Source organism: Columba livia, chromosome 3, assembly GCF_036013475.1.
Source record: "Columba livia isolate bColLiv1 breed racing homer chromosome 3, bColLiv1.pat.W.v2, whole genome shotgun sequence".
In the NCBI taxonomy this organism is placed as follows: Eukaryota; Metazoa; Chordata; class Aves; order Columbiformes; family Columbidae; genus Columba; species Columba livia.
Window position 1 is genome coordinate 102,703,227 of NC_088604.1, and position 26,961 is coordinate 102,730,187.

General features: G+C 47.6%; 1 protein-coding gene across 1 annotated transcript in view; it reads right to left on the reverse strand.

Annotated features, from left to right (window-relative positions):
• PARP1 (poly(ADP-ribose) polymerase 1) overlaps nt 1–26,430 on the reverse strand; it is a 37,025-nt gene extending 10,595 nt beyond the window's left edge. The window contains exons 1-14 of the mRNA XM_065058613.1: nt 26,207–26,430; nt 22,261–22,423; nt 21,286–21,404; nt 18,068–18,282; nt 12,577–12,673; nt 10,800–10,916; nt 9,668–9,844; nt 9,000–9,141; nt 7,265–7,405; nt 6,296–6,538; nt 5,236–5,304; nt 4,348–4,480; nt 2,865–3,060; nt 1,469–1,597 (exon numbers count right to left, since the gene is read on the reverse strand). Coding sequence (XP_064914685.1) covers nt 1,469–1,597; nt 2,865–3,060; nt 4,348–4,480; nt 5,236–5,304; nt 6,296–6,538; nt 7,265–7,405; nt 9,000–9,141; nt 9,668–9,844; nt 10,800–10,916; nt 12,577–12,673; nt 18,068–18,282; nt 21,286–21,404; nt 22,261–22,423; nt 26,207–26,326 — 2,061 coding nt within the window. The 5' untranslated portion in view covers nt 26,327–26,430. The remainder of the gene's footprint in view (nt 1–1,468; nt 1,598–2,864; nt 3,061–4,347; nt 4,481–5,235; nt 5,305–6,295; nt 6,539–7,264; nt 7,406–8,999; nt 9,142–9,667; nt 9,845–10,799; nt 10,917–12,576; nt 12,674–18,067; nt 18,283–21,285; nt 21,405–22,260; nt 22,424–26,206) is intronic.
• Nucleotides 26,431–26,961: the final 531 nt, after the last annotated feature.

Here is a 26,961-nt window from a genome sequence, read left to right on the forward strand (position 1 = left end):
CTGTATGCTCGGTGAGGTAAAACCCTTGAAAGCTCAATTAGAAGTAGGAAGAGAAATGCATCACATAAATCTATTATCATGTAAGAGGAGTACTAAGAATCTGCTATGGTCTTGGCAGAGTGAGAGCACCTTGATGGAATGAAATACTGGAGATCAGGCTGATTAAAGGAAGCAAGCAGCTGCTTTAAGAGGATGCACAGAAACCTCTAACTAGGAAAAACATTATTTCCTCTAATGGAAAACAGCTGTTCAGCAGCAACAGCACAGGAAGATAAATCTAACAGGAAGACAGGCCCATCTGGACTCCCAGGTCTCCTCCAGATCTGCAGCTGGTGTGAATTAACATAATTTCAATAGAGCTCTACAAAGCCAGAAGACATCAGATGCTGCACAGTTCAGAGTCTTTACCCACTTCCAGTTACTAAGAATTATTATTTTAGAAGACTTTGATGTAAAGAACCACTGAAGATACAGGAGAACACAATTAACCCACAGTACTACAAAATGTTAGGCAAGCCATCTGAAAGCTTTCAGATAAGCTGTAGGAAATGGTGCAAAGCCTGTTCTGAAAAGTAGATACACAAAATACCAATACTGAGACCAAACAACACTTGATTAAATACAAAGTCTTAGAGCAGGATAACTAAGCTGGCAAAAGAAAATTGAAATTAGTTATTTAGAATTAACCCAGTTTGAATGGCTGCACTAAAACAAACTACGTTATCTCTAAACACCAGTAAAACTGTTCCCATGTAAGGAGAGATGGATGACACTACCACACCACTCTCTGAAAACTTGTGAGAAACATGGATCAAGAAGCATTGCAGAAAGAAGAATGAATAAAAACAGAGCACCATTAGAACAAATGTGAAACACAACAACAACAAAATCTCAAGTTTGGCCCCATTCAGAAGAGAATCTAGACTTTGTCAAGGCACTTCATAAGTGCATGTATCAACTGGCAGCATTTCTCAAGTCTGAGCTGAATGTTCAGTTGCTACCTTAATTAGTGGTAGTGCTGCCATCCCCCCCCACAATGTGGTTCACCGCCAACATACAAAAAAAAAAAAACCCAAACTAAACCAAAAACAAAAACCAAAAACCAACCAAACAAAAAACTACACCACCACCACCACCCCACACATTAGAATGATTATTGATCCCAGAACTGGCACATGAGTTTGTCACAGGCTTGTTAACTTGAAGATGCTGATACAGACGTTCCTCACTGAAGAACAAAGAAGACCCCCATGTTTTAAGAACTGTGCACATCGTAGTTACTATTCCCAGTGCTTGGCAACTTCTGGTCAGACTCTTGTCCTTACTTTAAGGCTGATCTGAAATTCACACAGACTTCTGGGAAGTATGATGCACCCTGCATTGCAAAGAACTTGCTTCTGGCTGTACAAGTGACATGTAAAGAGAGAAAGGAAGGTTAGAGGCGAGTAACATGAACATGTGTGGTCACCTCAAATTCCACCATCGCTTTCTTCATGCTCTCCACATCAAAGATCATCTTAATAAGGTCTTGGATTGGCTTAGGAAGTTTTGACTTAGTCCCAGCACCCACTGTCAGTTTCTTGACAGCTTCTTCATCCTGGGAGGTAAAAATAGTACCAAAATTAGCAAAAATCACAAAGGATAAAAGTAACAGGCTGGCTGCCATGGTAACAACTCAAAACCAATTTTGTATATGCATACTATGACTAGCCAGAAGTTCAAGGGGAGCGTGGGACATTGTTTTGACAGTTTGGAACAAAGAGGATTTAAAAATCCACCTATTCAGTAATTTGGCAGATATTCTTTCAAGAGGTGGCACTGTAAAATATAAGTAGAATTAAGGGAACATGAACTCCTTGTGCATCTCTGCTTCACCTCAAGCAACAATATTAGTAACTTTTCCTGCAAGCCTTCTGTTGTATAGAGACCTTAAAATGAAAAAAATGTCTGCTTTTATGACAAAATAGAGAGGTAATAGGTAGTTTCACTAAGTTTTTGTAATAAAAACTCTCACAGATGAGTACAGGAATCATCAATTAGCCATAATACCACCTAGATGCTTTCACGGATAGAGCATTGCACCAATAAAGCATCTGCCAGATGCTTCAGAATATCAGTGTACAGACACTTCACTGCTGCAATATTTGAATTTCCAGAAATAAAGCTAAGCAGCAAGCACTTTGCACTGAAAAACAACATCCGGTAATGTGACCACAGAAAAATGCAATGTCTTGAAAATACGTTCTCTGGTATCTTTATAGCTATTAACAGCATTCAACTATTTCATCTGAAAATAGTTTAAGTTATGGTTATGCCTTTAAATAAACACACAAAGCCCCACTGGACAGAAGGAAGAGAATCCTTCTTTAGCATAGCTGTCTGAATCGCCAAATCTTACTGTCAACGCATAATTTTTCTTTCTCAGCCTGCTCAATATGTGCACTAAGCAGAATGCTGCATAGGACCCACCTCACCATTTGGGAGGATTTTGGATGCGGAAGACAGATGAAAAGTATCTATTTAAACATAAGAAAATGGTGTTTTCAGACAGGAACTATGTGACATGACAGCTCAAATAAGGTCAAATTCATATACTTAGAGTTAGAGAGTAAACAGGAACGAGGACTCAAGAGACTTCAGACTTGACAACAGAAAACTACTTCATTTCTCAACACATCTATTTTAATGTACGACGCCTCTTGATCTACAGCTCTTCCTGCAGCACAAAGATGCAATAGCTGCACCTGCACTTCATTCCTCAGGTTAGTGAAGTGTGAGTGATCCAGCAGTGAGTGCTGAACAGAACGGTCAGAGGAACGCAGCTGAGCAACACTCCACCTGGCACAGGGACACTGCAGAGTTACCTGCCCATAATCTATTTCCAGCGGGTAGAATTTTTTGGGATATTTAGTGAAGTTCTTTGAATGCCATGAATTTCCAGTTTTCTCTTCATACAAATTCAAGAAGTGTTCAATGGCATCTTCTTTTGATGGCATCTGTTCCAGCTTGTTACTCCCAATTACAGTGCCCACACGACCCCAAGATCTGAACACCCAGTATCTAGAGAAGTAAAACATGAGAGAAGAACAGATATAAGATACTCTGGCTCCAAATTTCAATCCAAATGAAACTGATCCTGCAGCAACCATGCAACCACGTGTGCATCAGCCATTTGCATACCATTAATTTTATGGAAGACACTCAGCAACTGCAGGAGAGCAACAGAAAAGCCACCACTGAGCGTATGTCCAAATAGTGGTGTGAAAAATTGCCCAGTGTTAACACACCAGCCCTAAGGATACATGTGCACATAGCAGGAATAGAGAGGCTAGAATCTCTTCAGTGTTAATATTTAACAAATACAAATTTTCAGGCTATTGGGATCATATATTTGAAAAGCAAACACCACATATCTTTAAGCCTCAAGTCCCAGAGTTTGGATTTTTAGAGAAACTCAAGTATTGAGTAGTAACTCAAGTATTTTTATTGCTGACACCACCTCGGGTGAGCTTCCCTATTATACACTCAATCAGCTTTTCCAATTTGCCAGGCTGGAATGCAGGCACAGACATCCCACCATGTACTGAATCACAGATCCAGACACTCACTCCACATACAAGAACCAGCAACAACAGCTTATTGCAGACATGGTAAAGTGCAATAAATGCAGAACTGAACCAGGGCTGTTGCTGACAGCCATCAGCTCCTCTAGATTCCTGTGCATCCTTATGTGCTTGAAGGAGCAGTTTCATTTTGAAGAACCCTCTCCACTTCTTTACCTGTGTTCAGTAACAAAACCACTGGATGGCTCTGCCATGTCTGATGAGACTGGTAAGCTAAACACATGATGGTCCCCTGACCATTTTGGTGCATTTTGTTAAGCCTCAGAGCACCCAATTGAGGACTACATTGTGGCAGAATAGCCAGAATCTGGTTTTGGTTCCCAAGGTTACTTTTGTCTTCTAATTGTGAAGCTTCAAGTTGGAGAATATGGGAAAGATTCCCACCATTGCCAAATTCACATATGGGGTCTTGATGTTAGAACAGAGGAACCTTCACCAAATTCTGCTTCTGTATTTTCAAGGGCAGCCCTGAGGCAGAGAGCACTCTGACCCTCCTGTTGGCCAATTAACCCTGTCCTAACAACACCAACTGTACACACCTCACTCACCCCAGCATGCAGGGCTGCAACTGCACAAACTCGCCTCCTAACTTAGGTTTCATCCACACCACAAAAAAATGCCTCCACTCCGAGCAGATTATTCATATTTTGCTTTTGTAAATGCCAAAAATCCAATATTTATTGGAAAAAAAGTGAAAAGTCTTTCTAGAGAACATGAAACTCACCTGTTCTCTCTGTCATCCTCTAGCAGCTGCAGTTTGTAATAGGAATTTGTTCCTTTCACAATATCTACTAGGCCCAGGGTTGCACTGAAAATCTTTCCACCTTTTTCAAAGACATGAGCAGAATCCTCCAAACCTACAGAGAAGAAACAAATCAGAATACAGAGGAGATTGCCATTTTAGGTCTCCTTCCTGTATTTGTGCTCACTCAAAGGCTTCACAAAGTAGCGTGAATCTTAACAAAAATAATGCAAAAAACAGTGACCATGTGCTCACTCAAAACTACTTGAAGCATGTTTTCTTTTAAATACATTGTGAGCATGCACCTTTAGATAGACTTGGAGGGAACATAAATCCCAACTACAGAAAAAAAATTGTAATTTTTTATAAAGGACCATCTAAGATCTAGTATTTAACACTCCGTGACTGGCTGAAGGAATTCTCAAGAGAGATACAGGTGTCGTGTTAGCAAATGGACTGAAAAACCAAATGCTGGCTCTGGATGCAGTATGAATTCTCAGGACACCACCTGTCATCATAGGTTTGGAGAGCAGCATCAGCTGCCCCCAAAGAGTTCAGGGGCAGGTGCCCATGCCAGACCCGTGGCCTCTGCTCTCTGCGCCTTTATTCACCCAATGACAGACGCTGCTGAAGCTGAACAATGCGCACTCCTTAGTTTAAGCGGTCCTTCCAAAAGCTGCGCTAGAAAACCCGGGAATATCCAGCTCTGGATGTCAATCAATATCCTTCCTTTGACAGCAAGAAAAAAACAGTTTAAAAATTCATGTTCCTTTCATGGAACCCTTATCCTTTGACAGAAGAACATTTTGCAAATGATCGCACATCCGGAAGGCTGTGGGTGGTGCAGGCGCGGGCATTGTTACCACTCACCTGAATCAGGATCTACTGCCGCTCCACCCTTCACTGTTAGCTTCATTTTCTTTTCAGACTTGCTAGGTCCTGCAGCAAAAGACAGTTAATCTTTTCCCTACGTCGGCAACACAGTCTGACTTGAAACATTTAAATTCTAATTTCCATAATTATCACCCTTAGGAAACTTCAAATCAGATTCCCAGTCTATGAGCACCATGACTTCAATGGCTTTTTTTCCCCAGCTTTAGCAGACAATTCACAGCCCCCACCCCACCAATTATATGAAAACTAAGATCTGCCCAGATTCTATTTATCTTCTTCCTTCTGGCCCCAAAGGATGGGCCATATAATTTTTCTTTACTTGCTGTGCAGGTAAAAGTCACATTTGTGGTTGTGTTTAAGTGGGATTTAAAAACCTCACAGGGCTTGAGGGGTGTTCAGGTTCCCTGGAGATGCTGCTGCTGTGAGATAGTCTGGCAATAACACACACAATTGTATGACAGAAACCTACGCGTGGAGGACACAGAGAAGAACGTGTTCTGGATATAAGCGAGCAGATCTGATGGTTTTGTTTGCGGCCCAGCATTATTAACACAAGCTCTCTATGGCGTTGGTGAGGAATGTCACTGGTGTTCGATATTTTTCCTCCTCCATTTAAAAAATATAATTGCTCTGGACCCTGGTATTTTCTCACTCGCTAACACCCCTTGGGGACCACAGTAGTGTCTGTCACATCTCTGTGTCCCAGCACCTCCTTGGAGCTGCAACACTGACCCAAACTGGCAGGGAAGCTGACGTGTTATGAGGAAGAAACAGGACCAACGTCGGGGAGCCTGAGCACATGCAGCACAGAAGATCTCTGCAGCGAGACTGAACTAGGGGAAAAAAGAGCCAGCTCAGGAGACAGCTTCACATTTACTTAGAGCTAGTCTTGCTCTGGGGTCTCATTATTTAAATTTATTACCAGAAAAAGGGCAGAGAACTCAAGGAAAGAGCAAGGACAGATTATACCCAGGTTTGCTTTGTGCATGCACAGCATTGAACAGGCCTGCGGAGAAACAACCACTTTGTTCTTCACCTTGTTCTTCTTTGACCTTCCCAGCACTCTTCATACTCGGGGGCTTGCTGCACTTCCCATCCACGGCCATTTCCTCGTGCTCCATTTTCACCTCTGCACCCCAAGGTGAAAGTGCATGGAGAGACACAAGCTCCTGAAAGTCCTTGCTGGAGGATTTCACATCCTGAAGAAACTCCTCTGAGACTACACGGACTTTGGCCGCCTTCACTTCTTCCATCTTCTTGCTCATTTTCTCCACATCCTCTGCAGAAGTAGGGTGGGAAATGGAAGAAAAAAAAAAAGCATCAGCAAGGTTTCAGATTGTAGCCCTTCCCTCTGGCCATGATTCAGGGCTCTGCAATGCCTTGTGGAAACAAAATTCCACCATGTTTTGGATTCATCCTGGTTTTGGAGAGCAAAATCCCCACTGGCTCAAAGCTGCAGCCTGGGCTAGAGCAGGAACACTACTGTTTTACCTGGCAGGTCCTGCTTCCCAGAGCTGGGCTGGGGCTGTACAGTCCCTCTTGGACCTCCCGGCAGGTAGAAGCATCTCCTACCTCAGCAGCCAGCTTGTACCTCAACTCCAACAGAGAGCAGGAGCAAACCCTAAGTTGCCAGCGGAAAAAAACTGCCCTGAGGCACCCACAGTCAGCTCTGCAGTTTCTGCAAGGATGGACACAGCCCCAGTACCCCAGATCCCCACAAGGGTGGCCTGCACACCACCATGGTCTGCATACAGACTTGATCTCCATCACTGCAGACCCAACAGAGCCTTACGGTACAACCCACAGGGTTAACAAGCTAGGTAAGCAAAACTCAAACAGCACACATCTGTCTTTGCTTTTCCAAGCACACCAAGGCCATGTGTGCACACAAAACACTCCCCCTAATCCAAACACTGATCCCCAGACAGCTCCGGGGATGTATATCCTCTGTAATCCACCCAACTCTGCTACCAGTGCTCCCAGTAACCAAGGTACGGCTGCTCACTCTGCGTGCTGATGCACAGAGTGGCCTTGTTAGCTGTCGTCGTCATCTTTCCCCCCAGGTCCTCCACAACGCTCTTCACCTCCTCCTTGTTCTTTGACAGTTTTCCAAGAACCAGGATCTTCATATTGGTCAGCGGTTTGTCTAGGGGTTCAGAAATAACACAGCACGTTAGCCCCGGGACAAAGAACACACACTAAGGGACAGAATCCCCCCTCACTCAGTACAAGCAGCCCAGCTGGCAGAGAGACAAACAGGTCTGACCTGTGCTAAGCAAGTGGGAGAAGTCTCTTCTTCACCTAGGAGAGGCAACATAGCTCAGCACCCACCAACATACAGAAGTTATAAAAGACACGTAAAATTAATGTGTAGATATGTTATTTGCCTGCCTGTTTTTTTTTGTTGTCCTTGGTTTCATTGTTGTTGATTTTTAAGAGAGAAAAATAATAATTTAAAAAAAAAAAAAAAAAATCAGTCTGCTTCAGCACTGTGCTACTAGAGACTTTGCTTTCCTCTCCTTTTGATGCCTGGACAGCATGGGAGAAACTCACTGTAACGTGAAAGCTCCTGTCTCTTCAAAAGGAAATCTGTTTTTGAAGGGCTGGATAAAGAGAATTATCTTTCAAGGAACAGTGTTCATGCATGACAGTACATCTGAGTCTTGATCTTACAGACAGATAATACACAAACCCCGTAACAAGTCAGGAACCATCTGAGACTCCATTACAACCTCACGTTAACGCTTTGCAATGCAGGTGGCAAGCGTCTAAGAGCGTATCTGCACTGCTAAAGATAAATGCTATCAACTCTGTATGACCAGCTGAGGATTTTGGTTCTTCTTCTCCCCACAACTCAGAGTAGTTAGGTTGCTCACAAAGTAACTTGGCTTTAATTCTGGTCAATGTTTTGAGTTTAATTTTAGAGCACACTGGAGCTGGAATCAACTTGCCACTCAGAAGCAAGACCTGGGTTGTCGTCTTTGCTGAAAGAACATGATCTGGCTAAAATCAGCTGCGCAGAATTACTCCCGTCCTTTTCACCAAGTAACAATAATCCCCTGCTCCCAAAACTATGCCCAGGGCTAAAAAGGGTGAATAAGAGGTCAGCACTGCTCTTAGTGGACATGCTACACCAGCAAAGCATGCATCTCATTCCAACAGCCTACAAGGAATTTCTGGAGTCCAACCTTTTGCCAGTTTGTGGGCTGGAGAGAACATATCTATTTTGCACAAAGGGAATCAGTGTTTGGTAAAGCCAAATCCCAATGGGGGACCTAAAAAAGAAACCAACCAACTCCCGAAAAAGCTTTTGCCCTTAAAACCTAACACGATATGGAATATCTGGCATTATGGAGGTTCCTGGATGTTTCCCAAGAAACCAAAACCAAGCAAGAAGGCATTTCACAGCAGGTCTCCCTTGGGACACATTTTGCAACAGTGGCCTTCAAGCTTCAGCTTGCAAACACATCATTTCCTCACCACCAACAAATACCCCAAATGATTTGATAGAAACCAACCAGAACCTCAAGCCCATGTCCCCAGGCAACCCACCACAGGATCTACCTGCGCTGGGAAGATGAAGCACATGAGACTCTGCTACGCTGTTTTTTACCAGGAGAGCACTGCCTGCTTGGGGGCAGTAGAACAGCATGCCTGTTGGGATTGGCACATTTGTCCAGCTGGGAATAGCCCTACCCACCATCCCGACCTCCCTGAGCCATGCCCGGCCAGCTGCTCACCTCTGGGTGCGGACACCGTCTCTGTCGGAGGAGCAGATGCGGAGGGAGGAGGCACAGAGTTCCCAGTCCCAGCATCTGGAGGGAACACCCTGTCCTGCTTCTTACACTTAAATTTCTTCAGATAAGGGATTTCCCGAAACTCCTGTGGAATAGAATAATAAGTACAGTCTAAAACCAGCAAATACTATTGTAAGATTTAAAGGCTAACTTGAGCACTGGCCAGATGTTGGCATTTACTGCAGGTCTTGGAAAGGATTTCTGACACATTCATACTAAGGCAGGCAAATACTCACCCTACTGACTGTGAAAAGAAAGCTAGAGGAGAGTAAATGATGGGTTACAAATAAAATCAGGAACACGTCTTTCAATTTGGTGCTACTGAAAAAAAAAAAATGATGTAGTTATCCCTTAGCTGCCTGCCCCAGACAGGACTTTCCCACTGTTGCAGCTGTTCAGCACTGCAGGACCCTGCTCTCCAGCATCCAACACTGACTGCTGCTTATTCCATCTGCCCCAGACAGGACTTTCCCACTGTTGCAGCTGTTCAGCACTGCAGGACCCTGCTCTCCAGCATCCAACACTGACTGCTGCTTATTCCATCTCCTTACAAGATGTAACATCAGTTTACAAATGTGCTTCAGATTATCAAATTTGCAATAAACACCCACCTTTGGGATCACCCAGTCTTTCCTGTTGGGAGTCTGTGTTTTAGCAACACACTTAGTCCAGGCAGTGATATCCCCCGAACAGTAATATGCGTCGCTCTTGAACACAAACTGCCCCTTACACTCCTCGCACGGGAGCAGGGCTCCAAATGCCATCCCATCTGCTACTCGGTCCAAAATCTAAAGCAACAAAAAATACAACACAGGTCATGGCAGAAGGAGGCTGGAAGCCCACACATTACATCACACTGGGATGCACAAGCAAATAACTGTCAGGTTGCTGGTACGCAGGCATAGATGGTTCCAGCGCTTGTCATGCATACAATGCACAAAACCCAAGACTCTTACCAGAACTGAGTGATTTATAACACCCTAAAGACCAGTCACACCATATCTGCTCACATCAACAGCTCACAGTCTCTCCTATCCAGATTTAGCGTTCCAGAGAACATACCCACCACACCGCACCTCACCAGGCAGCCCTGCTAGAACAGCCAAGAAGACGAGCCACTGCATCAGAGCTCATGAGTAGGTAGGTGGGAATGTCGGCTCAGACAAGTCCAGATGTTCCTGCCTAGAGTGTATTTCTTGACCTTTTTGAGTCTAGACACTTCTCACATCCCAGCCCACAGTCCTTACAAAGTCTTAATAAATACAAATAGTTGAAGTGAATGTGTGGCTCTGAAATAGAGAAGACACCCACAAGTTCCACAGATAAAGAAGTTACTGTTTTTAGAAAAGATACTAGGAAGAATTTCTGCAGTTTTTGCTTCTTTTTGCATAATTTAACAGTTGAGGGAGGCGACATGAGGTGCCATAACTATCCTGCTCTTCAAGAGCCAGCAACAAAAAAACCACGGACCAGTTTGGGCACAGCAGAATAAAGGCACATCGCTGAGACTGAGGCACTGATTTCAGCACCACACACCACCACACAGCCCTTCACAAGCAAGCCTAACAGCAACGGCATTGGAGTCCTGGGACAAAAGCACTGGGCTTTGCACCAAGTTTCTTTCTGAAGTGTTGTGTTAGGAACGTGCTTCAGACTCGTGGACCTCAGAGCAATACTGGCTGAGGTCAGCTCCTCCGACTGAAAGACCCAGCACACATGCAAATCAAGTACAGACCAACTCACAGCATTCTCCCCTGAAGGAACTTCCTGCTTGTTGGCGATCAGCAGCTCTTTCAGGTCGTTAGTGGAACAGACCTTCCTCAGCTCATCCTTGATGCTCCAGATCAGCTGTGTCTGCTCCTGTTGACAGAACCCAGCAGCTTAGCTATTTGCAATCGATTGCTTGCTAATAACACTCTGGGAACTGCAGTATGTGGGTGCAGTTTTAGCAAGCCCATGGTATCTCAAACACAGACTGTCACATAAAGAACACCAAGAACCAGTACCAAAACAGAAAGTCACACATTTTACCGCAAAACCTACAAGAGGCCTCTAAAGCCACAAACTTCAGATTTCAGTATGAATACACGAGCACATTGTGCCTTCAGCAAATACTCTCTCTTCTCAATATTACAGTGGAGAAATATCCCTACAGAATTCTGTATAAAGCAAGGTTTCTCTACCATGTACGTGTGAAAAAAGGCCATGGAGTAATCCTCACAGCACTATCCCACATAAGAAGGTACAAGCGATAGTAACAAGTCAGCTTTTAGGTAGAGTAGAACCCACGTTTGTGTCACATATCTACCCTTAGCGAGTTCTGAACAGCCTTCGCAAATACCACCGAGTTAGTTGACACTGACGACAGCAGCGATGTGGCTGCATTTGAGTTTTGCATTAAAACAAAATCAGAAATGCTGACTGGCACTGTTCTTCTGTTAAGCCATGAAAGCCTAAGAGGAATTTCTAACGGATCTGTCACCTGCATCAGTGAAGGAGCCTGCACATTCTTTTTGGCCTTTCTACAAAAGATTAAAGGGTTGGACAGCAAGGAAGCATCCTAAAGTATCTCAGATAGTTTCTAAATGTAATCCACTGGCTACAGTACAAATGCAGTCTAGCCTGGAAGAACTGACTGTGTTAATTGGTTTAATTTTCAGCATTAATGATCATACTCAATGAAATGCTGTTAAAAAGAAAAAAAAATAAGAGTGAACCTAAAGTTAACCCTAATCCACAAATTGCCTTGATTTGACCAAAACATCTGCACTGCAGCAGCAAAACCTTGGTAAAGTCTCAACTAAGTTTTGTTGAAAATTAAGGTATTGCCACAAAACAAAAAAAGAAAACTTTTGTTCAAAAGCAGACACACCATTTTTCTACAGCTCTACTAAGACTTCAATTGCAGAAAAAGCAGCTTATTTTTTCTACTGGAAAGTACCGATGCCAAACTTTCAATAAACACAAAATTCTTGATGTTCTGTTGAGAATTCTTCCCACAATATTCTAGAAAATGAAAGGTAGAAAGCTGTGCTCTATCACACTTTCTACTCAATAACTGAATACATCTCCCCAGAGAGTGAAAAAGATACAATTTCTCATAATCTAGTTCTGCACTTTACCTCTGTCTAATTTTCACAATGAGCTATTTATTGTTTTCCAAGCTCTTCTGCAACAGCGCTCAGGCTCAGAGCTTTAGCCACCACAACCAGATGATACGGAAAGGACCACAGAACCAGCCTCCCCAGGAGAGAAGGCATTTAACCTAATCTATTTAAATCCAATAAGCACAAGCCCTAGAGAACTTACTTCCTGTCTCTCAGGAGAAAGCAGCAGGGGGAACTGCCTTCAGCAAAGCTTTGGAGACACGACAGGGCACCTCGTGTGCCAGGACACAAGGACCTGCTGTGCTGCAGCTCTGCGGTGTCTGGGCAGGAGGTACAGAGCCGCTCGGGGTCAGTGCCTGACACCACATGCTTCTAACAAAGCCATTTTTAGGATGTGGTCAGCTAAAACTCACCTTCAGCTGTTTTTCCTGCTTTGATTCTTTCTCTTTTTCCTTTTTCGGCTTCTTTTTCACAGTCACATTTCCGTCTACCTCTTCTCCTTTTCTCTTTCTAATAGAGAAAAACAAAACACATACACAAGAAAGGAAGTTATTTAAATGCCTGTCCAACAGTTACCAGAGCTCAGTTTACTGACTGCCGATATCTGCAGAGGCTTGAATATCCTCAGCTTTGGCAGGCAAACCCATTTTCCAAATTCCTCAGGGCTAGATTGTAGGCATGTACTCGGCTCTGCAACTGAGCCACCTCAATCAGGTCAGGTATACTTAGAACTTTTCCACAGGGTAACTACGGTCTGGCAGAAGAGCACATGAAATATTGCAACATTTTCAGGCATATTCATCTACACTTGTATTATTTACACCTCAGGCATATCTAAGAATCACTGAATGTAAGTGTACCTCTCCAAATCTGAGGAGGTGAAGCAATGCAGATTAAAAGACTATGGTGCCTTTCAGCTGAATCAGCAGCTTGATTTTTCAACTTAAGACAGTCCACTTTGAAATAAAGGACAGCAAACTTTGTAAATTTAGTAAGCTAATACGCTGGGAAAATAGATATTTCCCAGCTAGTTTCTCTTCAGACTGGAATGAAGTAACGTATCTGAAATCAGACAGGAGGAAGTTTCTACTTGCAAGTGCTCCCATGCTGACAGCAGTTTTGTGATGTGCTGCTGTGCAGTTGTGTGCAAGGAAATTCATTGTCATTAGCTGGGGCCTTAGAGCTGTGCAGGGAGAAGTTGCAGAAAATGCTGCTCAAGAAAGACTGGAAAGAAGAGGAAGCCAAATGAAATGTGGAAGATTTTGGCGGACTTGAGAATGACAAGAGACCTCGGAGTAAGATAATTTATGTTTCCAGAGTCAAGTCATGTCACCCCCTTGGTCTGCCTGGTTTTAAAATACATCAATATCAATAAATCAAATCAGCGTGTGCTCTCCTCGTGGGAAACAAAGGGAAATTTTGCCCCACTTGAGGCAGGATGGGTCTGGATCTTGAGACAGAGCACAAGCACAGCTTGGATCCTGCACTTCATTTTGACAGAGCTGCTACCGTTTTGAAACATCAGCCAGGTTTCTTCTTAAGAAAGCATCTGTCTTAGCTTTATAAGCTGTGGCTGACGGTTGAGCCATAAAGTTGACATTCTTGATTGCTCTCCTACTTACAATTTTAAACATTTTCCTTTCCAGTGCTTTGCTACTGTTAAGACTAATGCTGTATGACAGCTTATTAGCTATAAAGCTGCAGGATGATGTTAAAAGGCACTTTTCTTCTGAAGACTCACGTGTGAGAGACCTGTAAGTTCCAGTAACTGTCTTGGCCTGAAAACTGGGCCAAGTTCTCATTTTACTTACAGTGGCCACCACTCACTTGTCACTAGCACCTCTGACCAAACCATCATTCAGAGCACTCTGCAAGTCTTCAAGGCACCAGATTTGCAGAATTCATCTTTCAGCTGTCCCCCTGCAAGGCCCTATTTGTGAAGCTGTGGCTATGCTGCATGGTGCCTTGCCCCAGCGGGGACAACAGCCCTGCTGTGCTACCAGCAGTCACATTTCTTGAGGAAAAACTCCATATCGTTTCCTAAATCAGCAAATGGGAACCAGTGTGGCAGGACTGGATACAGCACACACAGAGCTGTGCCTTCCAAAGTCTCCAGGCCAAGCAACCCCCACTCCTCCTCAGCAAGGAGCAAGACCTGAGCATCCACTGAGCCCCACCATGAGAATGACGACTTCTTTAACAGCAAAAGGTACACAACACAATCAGGGGAAAGCACATCAGCTTGAGTACAAAGTGCTCTGCTGCACCTTCTGAAGCCAGAGGGCTTAATAATTTATTATGAAGTATTTAGGATGGGTGCCCAAACGCTGTGCATCTGCAGTGCCTCTCCCTCAGTCGGCTGACAGTCAGGCTGGCTCTGGTGAGCCAGCACTCGCTCCTGTGTCGTAACTTGTCTCCCAGTCCCCAAAGGGAGGAAAGGCAGCACACCAACCGCTGGAAGGCAACCACCCTGCCGAGAGGCCCCGTGACCCAGGGAAACCATCCAAATTCCAGCAGGGACTCGCACTCTTGGCAGCTCCTCCTCAGAGTCAAGGGGACAGCGGGTTGCTCTCCCCAAGAGTAATTACTGTACCTGTTCCAGCCACTTGAACGGACCACGGAGCGGGAAGGACCATTCCAACTGCAGAGAGGCATAAAGCTGTCAGTCACGCCTCTCTCTTTTGTCCCTGGCTATGTCCAATGTCTAAACCAAACACTAATCATAATTTCATACAGCCTGGAGAAGGGAACGGCAAAGCTGAATTCACCTCGCATCCTTCCAAAATAGCAAATCTTAAAACAACTGACAAAATACAGTCACTTCCACACAGAGTCACTTCATCGGCCATCCTCGGGACCAAACACTGAGAGTCACAAACAGCAGCTGGGTGCCACTGTCTACACCCCTTCTGCTGGGGAAGGGACAGGCTGCCTGCACACAACAGGTACGGCCTGACAGCTCGCTTCGAAGGACTGGGACTTACCAGCCAACACAAACCACTTCTCACCTTCATGGGGGATACACAACTACAGGATTTATTCTGACTTTCAAGAAGAGGGAGGTGAACTGTCACACACTAGCCTGGCCCTTCCTTGCCACCCATTCCATTTTTCACGTCCTTCCAACAGTGAAAGTGAAGGGTGGAAAGGACACTCATGATAGCTGTAAAACATAGCAAGAAACAACCCCCTTTTTCTCCTCCTCCCTGTAAAGCACCGCCAGATTGTTCCTGACCTGAGTATTTACCCTCTGCCTTAGGCAACCTCTGCAGTTAATCCAGTGCTGCGTGACATCTCCGCAATGACACTTTGCTCCAGTCCTGGGCAGCAATTCTACCCCAACAAGTGAGGCAGAAAATACAGGAAAGTATTACAGCTCGGGGCAGGAGGGCCAAACACATGCTACTGAAGAAGCACAGTCAAAGAGAGCTCGCAAGCTGCTCCTGCATTTCCTACATCGGTACGTGAGCACTCTTCCCACAGAGAAGCTGCTGGCAAGGACACACCAGGCCTGCAAAGTGCTTGTGCTCGGGCACGACAGCCTGTAGGCCAGGGGAGACCAGAGCCGACTGAGGAACAGTGCCAGGATCCTTGCAGGAAACATTCCCATTTTTGCCCTTCAGAGGGAAGGGATTTTCTAACCTACTCTCGGTATCCCTATCCCTGCCTGGCACCTCACTTCTCTCATCTGCAATAGGAATGTCACGCTGCTGTCCTTACGGAAAGGGCTGACAGGGCAGTCCCACACTATAGGCTTCCCCTCGGAGCAAGGGCTAGACATGTAGGAGCAGCACACGAATTTGGATGTGTCACATCTGAATTGCAGAGACATCTGAGTCAAGATGTAACTTGGATGCAGCACAATTAGAAATATCTTTAAAAATCATTTTGAGAATCTCACCTACAGCAGATGCTGTAACAATTTCTGTAATATGCCGTAATTTCTGTCATTAATTTCTGTTATCTGCTTGAATGCACAAGATGAATTATCAGACGTAACTACATCTCATTCAAGCTTCTGGGGTGTTTTTCTTTTGACTTCTCCAGAACTCCTATGCTTGGCAGAAAAATCACCAGGAAGCACACCACACCTCTCCACTCGTTGTTTATTTACACTCTCACTCATTCAGTTTGTTTGACAGGCAACTATTTTTCCAATTGACCCCTGACACCTTTGGCTCAAACAGCAGAAGAAAGGTAGAGCCAGCGTAAGAGCCAGCCAGCACCTTCACGGTTGAGGGCCTCATTCATGCAGTGCTTAGAAAGCAGGGAAGATGAGACTCCTGCTGCTTTTCTGGCGTGAGGTCCTGGTTCACATTACCCTACATCACCAGTCTAAGCTTTTTTCCACTGCAGTTCACAGCTTTTATTTACACTGTGACTTGGCAAACTACTCTGTGGCCTATCTTTGCAAAGCCTTCACATTTTGCATAGCATCCCAGGAGTGGCCCAGAAAAGCAGAGTCAGGGCAGACAAGCAAAACACTTACACGGTCAAATCTCTAGGGCTTTGCTGAAGACACAGGAAAAAACTACAAATAACCCTGTTAAACTCACACACTGCTCTAGGACGAAGAGGAACACGCGCCTCGGCACAAAAAGCTAAGGACTGCTTGAAAAGCTGCATTAAAATGCTCCACTTCTCCTTACACCCTGCAGCACACAGAGGTGAAATGCCTGTGTGAGAAGACGTCCGGCTGCCGTGCAGATGGACACAGCTCATCTCAGCCTCCAGTAGCACGGCCCAGAGAGGTGAACAGCACAGAACCTCATGGGGATCTGGCAGGAGCACCTGCTCCTGCGACACTGCAGGACCATCTCCACAGCACCCACAGCACTGTGGGACGCTTCTGGAGTGACCAACAATAAAGCATGGAAGTTGAACAGCAGCCTCTCAATATACAGATCAGTTAACGCCTGCTCTGCTCTGTTACCTGTGTCCAAGGATGACACACACACACGCACGGCTCTGGATGGTACGCCATGCCCATCAGCCACATCTGGAGGGCCAATACTGACAAAGACTGCACAGATTTGAGGTGGCTACAGCTTCTCAGAACCAACCATCACTCTCACTGAACAGTTCTATGGTGAATCCTTGCAAAAGCAAAGCTGAATTCATCCTATAAGGTACATGGAGAAGGACAATGTTTCATAAAAACAAGATCTTTCCTACTTGTAGGACGCAGAAGCACCTTATGTTCCTTCCTCCGTGGGGACAATGCAACGCTAGCTTGTGTTATGAAGCATGAATCTAGGCGAAGGCACTTCAAAAAGCAATAACAAAAGTCTTCATTAACAGAGAAAGATTGACCCAAGCTAGCAAGCCACCTGGAAGTGCTTCTCTGTCAGTATAAGTTCCATCAAGAGCCTCAACTAAAAATTTAAATGCGAGGCAATGAAGTTTCACTTATACCATGAAAGATTTAGCAAAGAAAAGCATCCAAGTGTAAACAGTACGTGCCAAATAAACACCATTATCAGATTCAGTGCCTGTCACAGATCAGCAGCTCATAGATAAGACATGTCAAATCAATTGTCTAACAAGTGGTTAGAGCAGAGAAACCATCACTGATAACAGCATCACACAAGCAGGCACAGAACCCAGTATCCATTTGTATTAAGCACACGTTATTTTAAGGTTGAAAGCCCTGCATCAGTCCTTCAAGTCACAGCTGCCAGTCTCTGCACTTTCTCAAGGCAGTAATGGGGGCAAGAGGACTGCAGGCTCCAAGGGACAGGGAATTTGTCTGTTGTCATCTGCCTAAGGTCACAGGAAGGACCAAATCCTCCTATGACCAATATTCTTTTAAGAGAGACAATGTCACAAAACATTTATCATGGATGCACTTGAAGGCAAGCAATGGCTCCTCTAGACAAGGCAATTTATTGCAACCCCACATACCCTTCACTCTTGGTAGCCGGGAGCTGCTTCTTCAGAGTTTCTTTATCTTCAGCTTTCAAGATGCTGAAGCCCAGGAGCTGGGTGGCCCCGTACACCGGGAGGAAGCCCAGCTCCGCTCGGCGGCTCACGAAGCAGTCCGGGTGGTACCAGTTATCTATCATTCCCAGCTGCGGCTTCTCAGGATGCACCATCTTCTTGGAAATCCGGATCTGGCCCTGAGGCAGATTAAAGCAACACAAAAGCAATTGTTAGGCCCTTCTGGTAAGGGCAGGGTGTTAACGAGTTACCAACGTGATGCTTCCTAAACACCTGTAAAACAGCAACAGTTCCCCTGTCAAAGCCTACAACTTTTGTTCAAGCTCTTTCACTACGGTTCCTCTGCTTTCTTCAATACCCTTTCTAGGCTGAAAAAAAAAAAACAGCTTTTAACGTAGTTTTCTGTTGAAAAACCACTCAAAACAGATAATCCTGTAGTCTTTACTCCAACTCCCCAACTCTCAGTAAGCCTGAACAAGCAAAACTCATATGATAAATCCCCATGCAGGCAACTCTAAAAAACAACTTCATGCCCTACCACTCAAGCATGAGCGCTAATACAATCTCACCCTGTCATACTGCAAATTACTTTTCAGATGCCAAACAAGTAGTTGTTTTAGGAGCTTTTAGACTGCAATACTTCATGCTCCAACAAGGAAATGTCCACACAACAGTCATCAATGTTTCTCTAGACACAAGCATAGCAGCACTGGTATCACAGTATCAAGGTATGTTTGGGATTGGAAGGGACCTCTAAAGATCATCTAGTCCAATCCCCCTGCTGGAGCAGGAACACCCTAAGTGAGGTCGCAAAGGAACATGTCCAGGCGGGTTTTGAATGTCTCCAGAGAAGGAGACTCCACAACCTCCCTGGGCAGCCTGTTCCAGTGATCTGGCACCCTCACTGAGAAGAAGTTTTTTCTCAAATTTAAGCGGAACCTCTTGTGTTCCAGCTTGATCCCATTACACCTTGTCCTATCATTGTTTGCCACCGAGAAGAGCCTGGCTCCATCCTCATGGCACTCATCCTTTATATATTTATAAACATTAATGAGGTCCCCCCTTAGTCTCCTCTTCTCCAAACTAAAGAGACCCAGCTCCCTCAGCCTTTCTTCATAAGGGAGGTGCTCCACTCCCTTAATCATCTTTGTTGCCCTACACTGGACCCTCTCCAGCAGTTCCCTGTCCTTCTTGAACTGAGGGGCCCAAAACTGGACACAATATTCCAGATGTGGTCTCACCAGGGCGGAGTAGAGGGGAAGGAGAACCTCTCTCGATCTACTAGCCACCCCCCTTCTAATACACCCCAGGATGCCATTGGCCTTCCTGGCCACAAGGGCACAGTGCTGGCTCATGGTCATCCTGTTGTCCACCAGGACCTCCAGGTCCCTTTCCCCTACACTGCTCTCTAATATGTAATTTCCCAACCTATACTGGAACCTGGGGTTGTTCCTGCCCAGATGCAGGACTCTACACTTTCCCTTGTTAAATTTCATTAGGTTATTCCCCGCCCAACTCTCCAGCCTGTCCAGGTCCCGCTGGATGGCAGCACAGCCTTCTGGCGTGTCAGCCATACCTCCCAGCTTGGTGTCATCAGCAAACTTGCTGATAGTACACTCTATTCCCTCGTCTAAATCGTTAATGAATATATTGAATAATATTGGCCCCAATACTGACCCCTGAGGCAGTCCACTAGATACTGGCCTCCAACTAGACTCCGCACCATTGACTACCACTCTCTGGCTTCTCTCCTTAAGCCAGTTTGCAACCCACCTCACTACTCTATTGTCCAGACCACACCTCCTCAACTTAGCTGTGAGGATGCTGTGGGAGACTGTCAAAGGCTTTACTGAAGTCAAGGTAGACCACATCCACCGCTCTGCCATCATCCATCCACCTTGTTACATTCTCATAAAAGGCTATGAGGTTGGTCAAGCATGACTTACCCTTGGTAAAGCCATGCTGACTGCCCCTAATAACCCTCTTATCCTTGATATGCCTTGAGATGGCACCAAGGATAAGCTGTTCCATTACTTTCCCAGGGACAGAGGTGAGGCTGACCGGTCTATAATTACCCGGGTCCTCCTTCTTGCCCTCTTTGAAGACTGGAGTGACATTTGCTTTCCTCCAATCCTTGGGCACCTCCCCCATTTCCCAAGACTTGGCAAAGATGATGGAGAGCGGTCCAGCAATGACTTCAGCCAGCTCCCTCAGCACCTGCGGATGCATCCCATCTGGACCCATGGATTTATGGATGTCCAGACTATTTAATTGCTCCCTAACCCAGTCCTCATGGACTAAAGCAAACTCCTCCATTGACCTGGCTTCATCCGGGGTCTCAGGGGTACAGGGCTCCCCAGGACAGCCTCCGGCAGAGTGGACAGAGACAAAGAAGGCATTCAGTAATTCTGCCTTCTCTGTATCTTCTGCCACCAGGGCACCCACCCCGTTCATCAGTGGGCCTACATTGCCTCTGGTATTAGTTTTATCTGCTATGTATTTGAAAAAGTTCTTTTTGCTGTCCTTGACCCCTCTCGCCAGCTGTAATTCTAAGGAGGCCTTGGCTATCCTAGCTGCCTTCCTACATCCTCTAACAGCAGCCTTATATTCTTCCCAAGCAGCCAGCCCCTGCTTCCACGACCTGTAAACTCTCCTCTTCTGCTTGAGCATACCCAACAGATCCCTACTCAACCACGCAGGCCTCCTGGCTCCCTTCCTTGACTTCCTTCGTGTGGGGATGCTCTGATCCTGAGCGTGGAAGAAGTGTTCGGCCCTTGCCAGCTTCACCCAACTGGCAGGTCTATTCACATCAATCACAGGCTCACAGCTTCATTTTGCCAACCATCTTTAAAAGCAGAGCACCAAGACATGTTCAACAACAGAGCTGCATCGCTGTTTTTGTCTGCTTTCACGGAGTTAACAAACTGCATACAAGCAGAGCTGGTCTGGCTGAGGAGGCGGAAGAAGCCAAAACCTTTGCAGTCTGCAACAAGCAGGAAAAGCTGCAGATAGGGATGGCTGTCTTGCCACAGAAACGCTGGCGATTGGTGTTCCAGCCTGTTCTAAGACCCAAGTGAAGGGAAGCATCCGCAGGTTGGAAGCCCAGCCTACAACACCTGAGCGATGAATTGGACCCGGTCGGGGAAAAGACAAGAGACTGAGAACTAAGCAAAGCTTTTTACCTTTTCTATTTTCTGTTCGCAGCCTTTGCAAGTACTTCTGTTAGACTTGGCATATTCTGCAGCAAAGTCATTCAGGCTCTTTTCAGCCTTGCCACCTCCTTCCTGTTCCCCTCCTTTTCCTGGAGAACAAAGCAAATACAGAGTTCAGCTTTAAAAGGCATTCCCTTATTTTCTTCTTCTCTGTCCCAGATTGTTAGCAGTCTGGATTAATAAACCTCTGTGTTCCAGCAACATATCTGTCAAGAATTTGAATACAGAGCAAGATAAGCAGTCCATGCCCAAAAGCACTTTTAAAATAGAACAAGTTCTTTAAATAGCCAAGTAGCAGATGTACAGGATTGCTTATTTAATGATTTTAAAAGACTTCCAAAGGTGCACAGAGCTGACCCTTTTTACTTCTTTCCTGCAAGTAGTGTAAAATGAGATCTTATTGAAGAACTGACTGTAACAGGAGTAATAAACAGCTCTGCTTCCAAGCAGAACTTCTCTTTTTTGTATTATGCATTTCAACAGGCAGACATAACTCTAAAACTGTCCAGCATCCCTGGTTTACAGGGATATGGCGAGTTTAGTCCGGTCTGTCCTTAGACCCTTCTCACTTGGTCCCCTGAGCCACTAGTTCACAGTGCAATAATTACAAAGACCTACTATAACCACATGCTGCAGTGAAGGTACCATTAAAATAACATACTTCAACAACACTCGTTAATATTAAAGAACTGAAAACAAAATACATCAATCACGACAATAAGAAATATTTGGAAACACATCTGGCAACCGACTTGGCTTTTTCCCTTGTTGATTTAACATGCCAGATCACACCGCCAGCATCCTACCCCTGGAGCGTGGAGATGTCACAATTCTTCTGATACCACTTGCGGAAGGGACACAGCAATCAAATAACCACAATGACAGCTTGAGAAGAGAGAGCACAACTCCAGCTGAACCTCCAAACACCAGAAGACCTCTGCTTACCTCCTCCAGGGCCTCCAGTTTCAATGGCTTTCTTGATCTTCTCCTGGTCTTCCCACCGGAGCTCAGGGAAGCCGTCAATGTCTGCATGGGACAAGATTCGAGCTCGCTTCCAGAAGCAGCTGTAGTGGTGCCAGTGAGGGACTTTGCCATCAAACATGGGCGACTAGGAAGAAAGCACAGTAGGCCACAATGAAGCAACTCAGAATCAAGAAGGTGGAGGGGGGGAAGATAAAAAGGAGTACCTGGGTAAACAAAAGTGTTTTTTTGTTGTTTAATTAAGAGATGGATACTATTTAGGCCAAAGTCTAAGAGAAAATCTCATATGACAGACAGGCTGCTGAAGAGAGGTCCCGAAGGGGATATATGTGGAAGGAGCATTTATCTAGCTTAACCAGTTCATCACCCTGCTGCTTAGCCCATCTGTTTTACTCAAAACAAAAAGGTCATAGCCTCAGCGTGGCTATGCCAACCCTGAGCAGACACAGAGAGGTTTCTTCTCTATGAGAATCAGGCCATCTGCAGGCACGAGCAAAGCAAAACAGAGGTTGTGGAAGAAGTAACACAAGTACCAGCACAAGGCTCATCTGCTACAACCTCCTTTCGGATGGCTGCAGCACAGGAGGCTGCTGGCCTCATTCTGCAGGACCTCCCAGTGCAACGCGCAAGCTCTTTGAGAACCACTTCTCATGCAAACCGTTCATGCTCTGGAGAGCCCATCGCCAGGCATAAGACAGGAGGAGCAGCTCCAAGGACTGTGGCCTGAAGAAATTCCTGAGGGGGTTGCAGAAGCCAGAAGCAAGATTTAAGGGAAACACCAGAGCCTGGCAAAGTCCTGCAGCGGGACAGAAACATCGCCCATGTCCTCCCCGAAGTGCAGCTAAAGAGCGCCCTGCCTTGCACCAGCCTCGCCGTGGAAGTGCTCCGCTTGCCCGTGACTCAGACACGTTGAGTACCAACCTGGCAGCGTTCCGGTTACACATCAGACAAAATAACCGTATAGCGGTTTGGCTCCAAGGAATGCACACGAATACCCGCTGTACTAATAATGCTCAGCTTTGAATAATTATTATTGCTGATGACAAAGAATTAACGATCGAGGAAAGCATTCTACACATCACTCACCAGCAGAAGGGAGATCTCCAAGCTGAAAACAACAGCAGTTTCCTGCAGGAGCAGGAAGGAGGAGGAAAGGGCTTCAAAGACCACAGGGTAGGCCTAGGAGACCTGGGAGCCCCGATTACAACTAACCATCAAGCAAAAGTGTAAGCTGACATTTGTATTTCCAGCTGGGCTCTTCCCACAAGCCAGGATTTGGATGACCCAGTTACCCTCACAGCACCACAGCCACCCAGCAGCCACCCTGGGGCTGCTCTCAACACGGCACACGCAGCTCTGGCACTGACAACTGGTCACCCCTGAGCTCTGGGCTCAGAGTTCTCCCTGAAAAGGACTCATGGCTCTGTAACCAAGACAAAGGCTTTGAGGGCATAAGGCACCGGGGTGTGTGGAAGGGTGCCGAGCTGGCTCAGTCTTCAGGACAACCATGCAAACAGCGAGCTCTCCACCACATGTAGTTGTGCTCCTGCAGCACGACTTCTAGCTGTGTGGGAAGTGAAAGGCCTCCAGGAGAAACAGACCTTGTTTACAGAACTTCTCCCAGATTACCTGTCTCTAGGCCATGGTTTCCTAAACAAACTATGGAAAAAGAAGAGACCATTTCGTTTCCACATTGCACATGCAGATAACAGAAACAGTTTGGGTCCATCCAGAAGCAAAAGTAGAAGCCACGCAGGGCCTCAGTGCCTGCCCCATGCCAAACACCAAGCATCCCACTGTCATTCAGAGCTCCTCACGTGAAAACAACAAAAAAAAGGCAGCTATAGTACAAATAGAACCTAGATAACAACTTGGTCTGGGCCTCCCTTTAACTCCTTCTGCACAATTTGCAAAAGACCTCGGTGCACTGAAGGCCGTGGTGCAGAGGCTGCTCTGCAGGGGATTTCCCCAGAGGAAACAAGGGGCCCGGGTGCTCCGGTGAAATCCGGGCCCTTGTGTGGGAGATGCTCAGGCTATGGAAAGTGCTCTGCTGGCACAAAAACTGGCAGCAGGGAGAGAGCCCTTTCCAGGAGAGATCAAGCAAATTCAAGAGTGTTTGAGAGGAGAAAAAAAAAAAAAAATTAAAAAATCATCAGGGGCTGGTGTAAGTCCAGCAGTTTTGGGGAGATGGTTGGCTAAGACGCAGTGGCTCTGTGATGGATGCTGCAAACCCAGCTGTCCCCCTCCACCTGCCACCAGAATATCACTGAATAAACGCAACCCTACAGAACCACACACACCCATTCTCCCCGGCTCCCTGAGCCAATGCACACTGCAGTCCCTCAGGGCCCAGCCTGAGGAAGGCAAAACTGCCTTGCATCAGCTTAAACTGCTGGAGAAATACAAGACAGGCAGGGATAACAAACGTGAGGGAACCGGAGAAGCAGCAGCCGGAGCAGGGGAGGAGGAGCAGAGCAGACACCGATGGAGGGCAGCAGAAGAAACAAAAGGAGAAGGCAGCCGGAACACGTGCGAGCAAACGCTGCAGCTTGGCACTGCAGGGCCGAACAGCCCTCCCGGGGGACGGAGGCTCTGGGGAACAACAGCAAAAGCGGTATTTCCCCTCCGGGGAACCAGCTCCTGCCTCCAGCCCCGCCAGCCGGGCACTCCCGCGGGGAGCCAAGCCCCGCCAGCCCCGGCCCTTCCTCGGCAGCTCCAAGGGCAGCCTCTCCCGGGGCACAAGCGGCTCTCGGCCGCACAGACCGCTCCGTTCTCCAGAAATGGCTCCTCAGGCGGCTGGCAGCCTCAGCGCCCAACCGCAGCGCTCAGCTCTCGCGTTCGCAGCCCGCGTCCTTGCTACCCTTCCACAAATGCACCTACGCGCGTTCGCCTGTCTTTCACAAGGCACACACACCACCTTCAGCCCGCCGTCCCTCTGCACCACCTGAACGCTGGAGGTACCTTTTCACCCCCCTAGGTAGAACCAGCCCAAGACCCGCCGCCTGGGACGGCAGCTCTTCGCCCTTCCCGAGCGACCTGCTGAGAGCGGCGTTTGCCGATTCCCTCCCCATCTTCCCACAACAGCGTGCGATTTCACGCCAGACAAAACGGCTGCACGGGGCTGTGCACAAATCCCAGCCCTCCGACCCCAGACGGAGCCCTTCCCTTCATTTTGCAAGGAAACGAGCAAGTCGCTTTCCCCAAAAGGCAAATAACTTGAGGACTGCTGACAGCAAAACATGCCTTCGCGTTCAGTCTGCTAATTGCAGTTCGGCTCTCTGTTTCATGTCTGCAATGTGCCAGCCAGCTCTGTAAAAACACCTCTCTGCGGCTGGCAGCCCAAGCCTGCCCGCCAACCCTGCAGCTCTCCGTGCTGGGAGGGGAAAAACATGGGGCTGTTCACGGTCTCTAACGCGTTTCGGGTCTCAGTTTTTCCTGTCTCGTATGCAAAGCGCGCACAGAACGGAGATGTCCCTGACCCGCTACAGCACACCCCGAGTGACAGACGCTCCCCCGGGCACAGAAAAGCCACGGCGCTCGCCTCCCTCCTACGCCCGCCTCCCACTCCGGACAACAAAGAGCCTCTGTGCGCGGCCCCGAGCCGACCCCTCCGCTAAGGCACTTAACGGGGAACTCTGCACCGCGTCACCTCCAGACGCCTCCACAGCCCAGGCCACCGAGCAGCTCCCAGGGGCCGCCCCGGGGCGACGGGCAGGGCTGCTGCGGGGAGCGGCGGGCGAAGGCGCCGCTACTAAAAATAGGCTGCGCTCGCCTCCGCGGCGAGGGAGACAGGCCCGGCCGAGCGGCCCCGGACGGCTGTGGGCGCGGACCCCCGAGCTGGCCCTGCCGCCGATGTGGAGCCCCGCGGTCAGCCCGCCCCCCTGCCGGCCCGGGCCCCGCCACGCGGTACCTGCACCATGAGCGCCAGGCGCAGCGAGTCCTTGGCGATGCTCTCGCCGCACTTCTTGCAGGACGCGCGGCCGCTCTTGGCGTACTCCGCCCGGTACAGCTTCTCCGCCGGCTCCGCCATCGCCGCCGCCGCGGAGCCACCCCGTGCCCCGCGCCCGCCGCCCCGCGCTTTCCCCCGCCCGCGGGACAGCTAGCCGAGCGCCGAGCTCCCAACCCCGCCTCAGCAAGCCGGCCGGATCTGCCGCTCGGGCATCGATTCGGAGCGCCTGCCGGCGCCTGGAACGTTCCGGTGCGCTGCGGTGTATCAATGGGGGGTGGGGAGCGGCGGCGCGTCACGTGGCGCCGGGGTCGCGCTGCCCCTGGGGCGAGGACGGGGTGGAGCCCCATGGCCCCGTCGCACACGGTGCCGCGGCCCGGAGCAGCCGAGGCGGGCACCGGAGCAAGGCTGTCCCCTTCCCCAAAAGAGCCCTCCGGAGACGCGAACAAGGCAGAAGAAAAGGGGCTGCAGAACGGCGACCGGCTCCTCCCGGTGCCGCTTCATCACCCGCCCCCTCGGTCTGAGCTCTCCAGGAGCGGCTGGAGCCGAGGAAGGGGCCGTTAATTAACACCGAGCGAGGCCGCTCCGGGCTCCGCCAGCGCTTCTCGGCCCGCGGCTTTGCGCGGCGTGCGGAGCCCCAGCGGGGGCGAGCAAACATCCCCCCGCTGCGGAAAGGCAGCGCCCAGCAGCCTACCCGGCGCGCCGGGGAGTACGCAGGC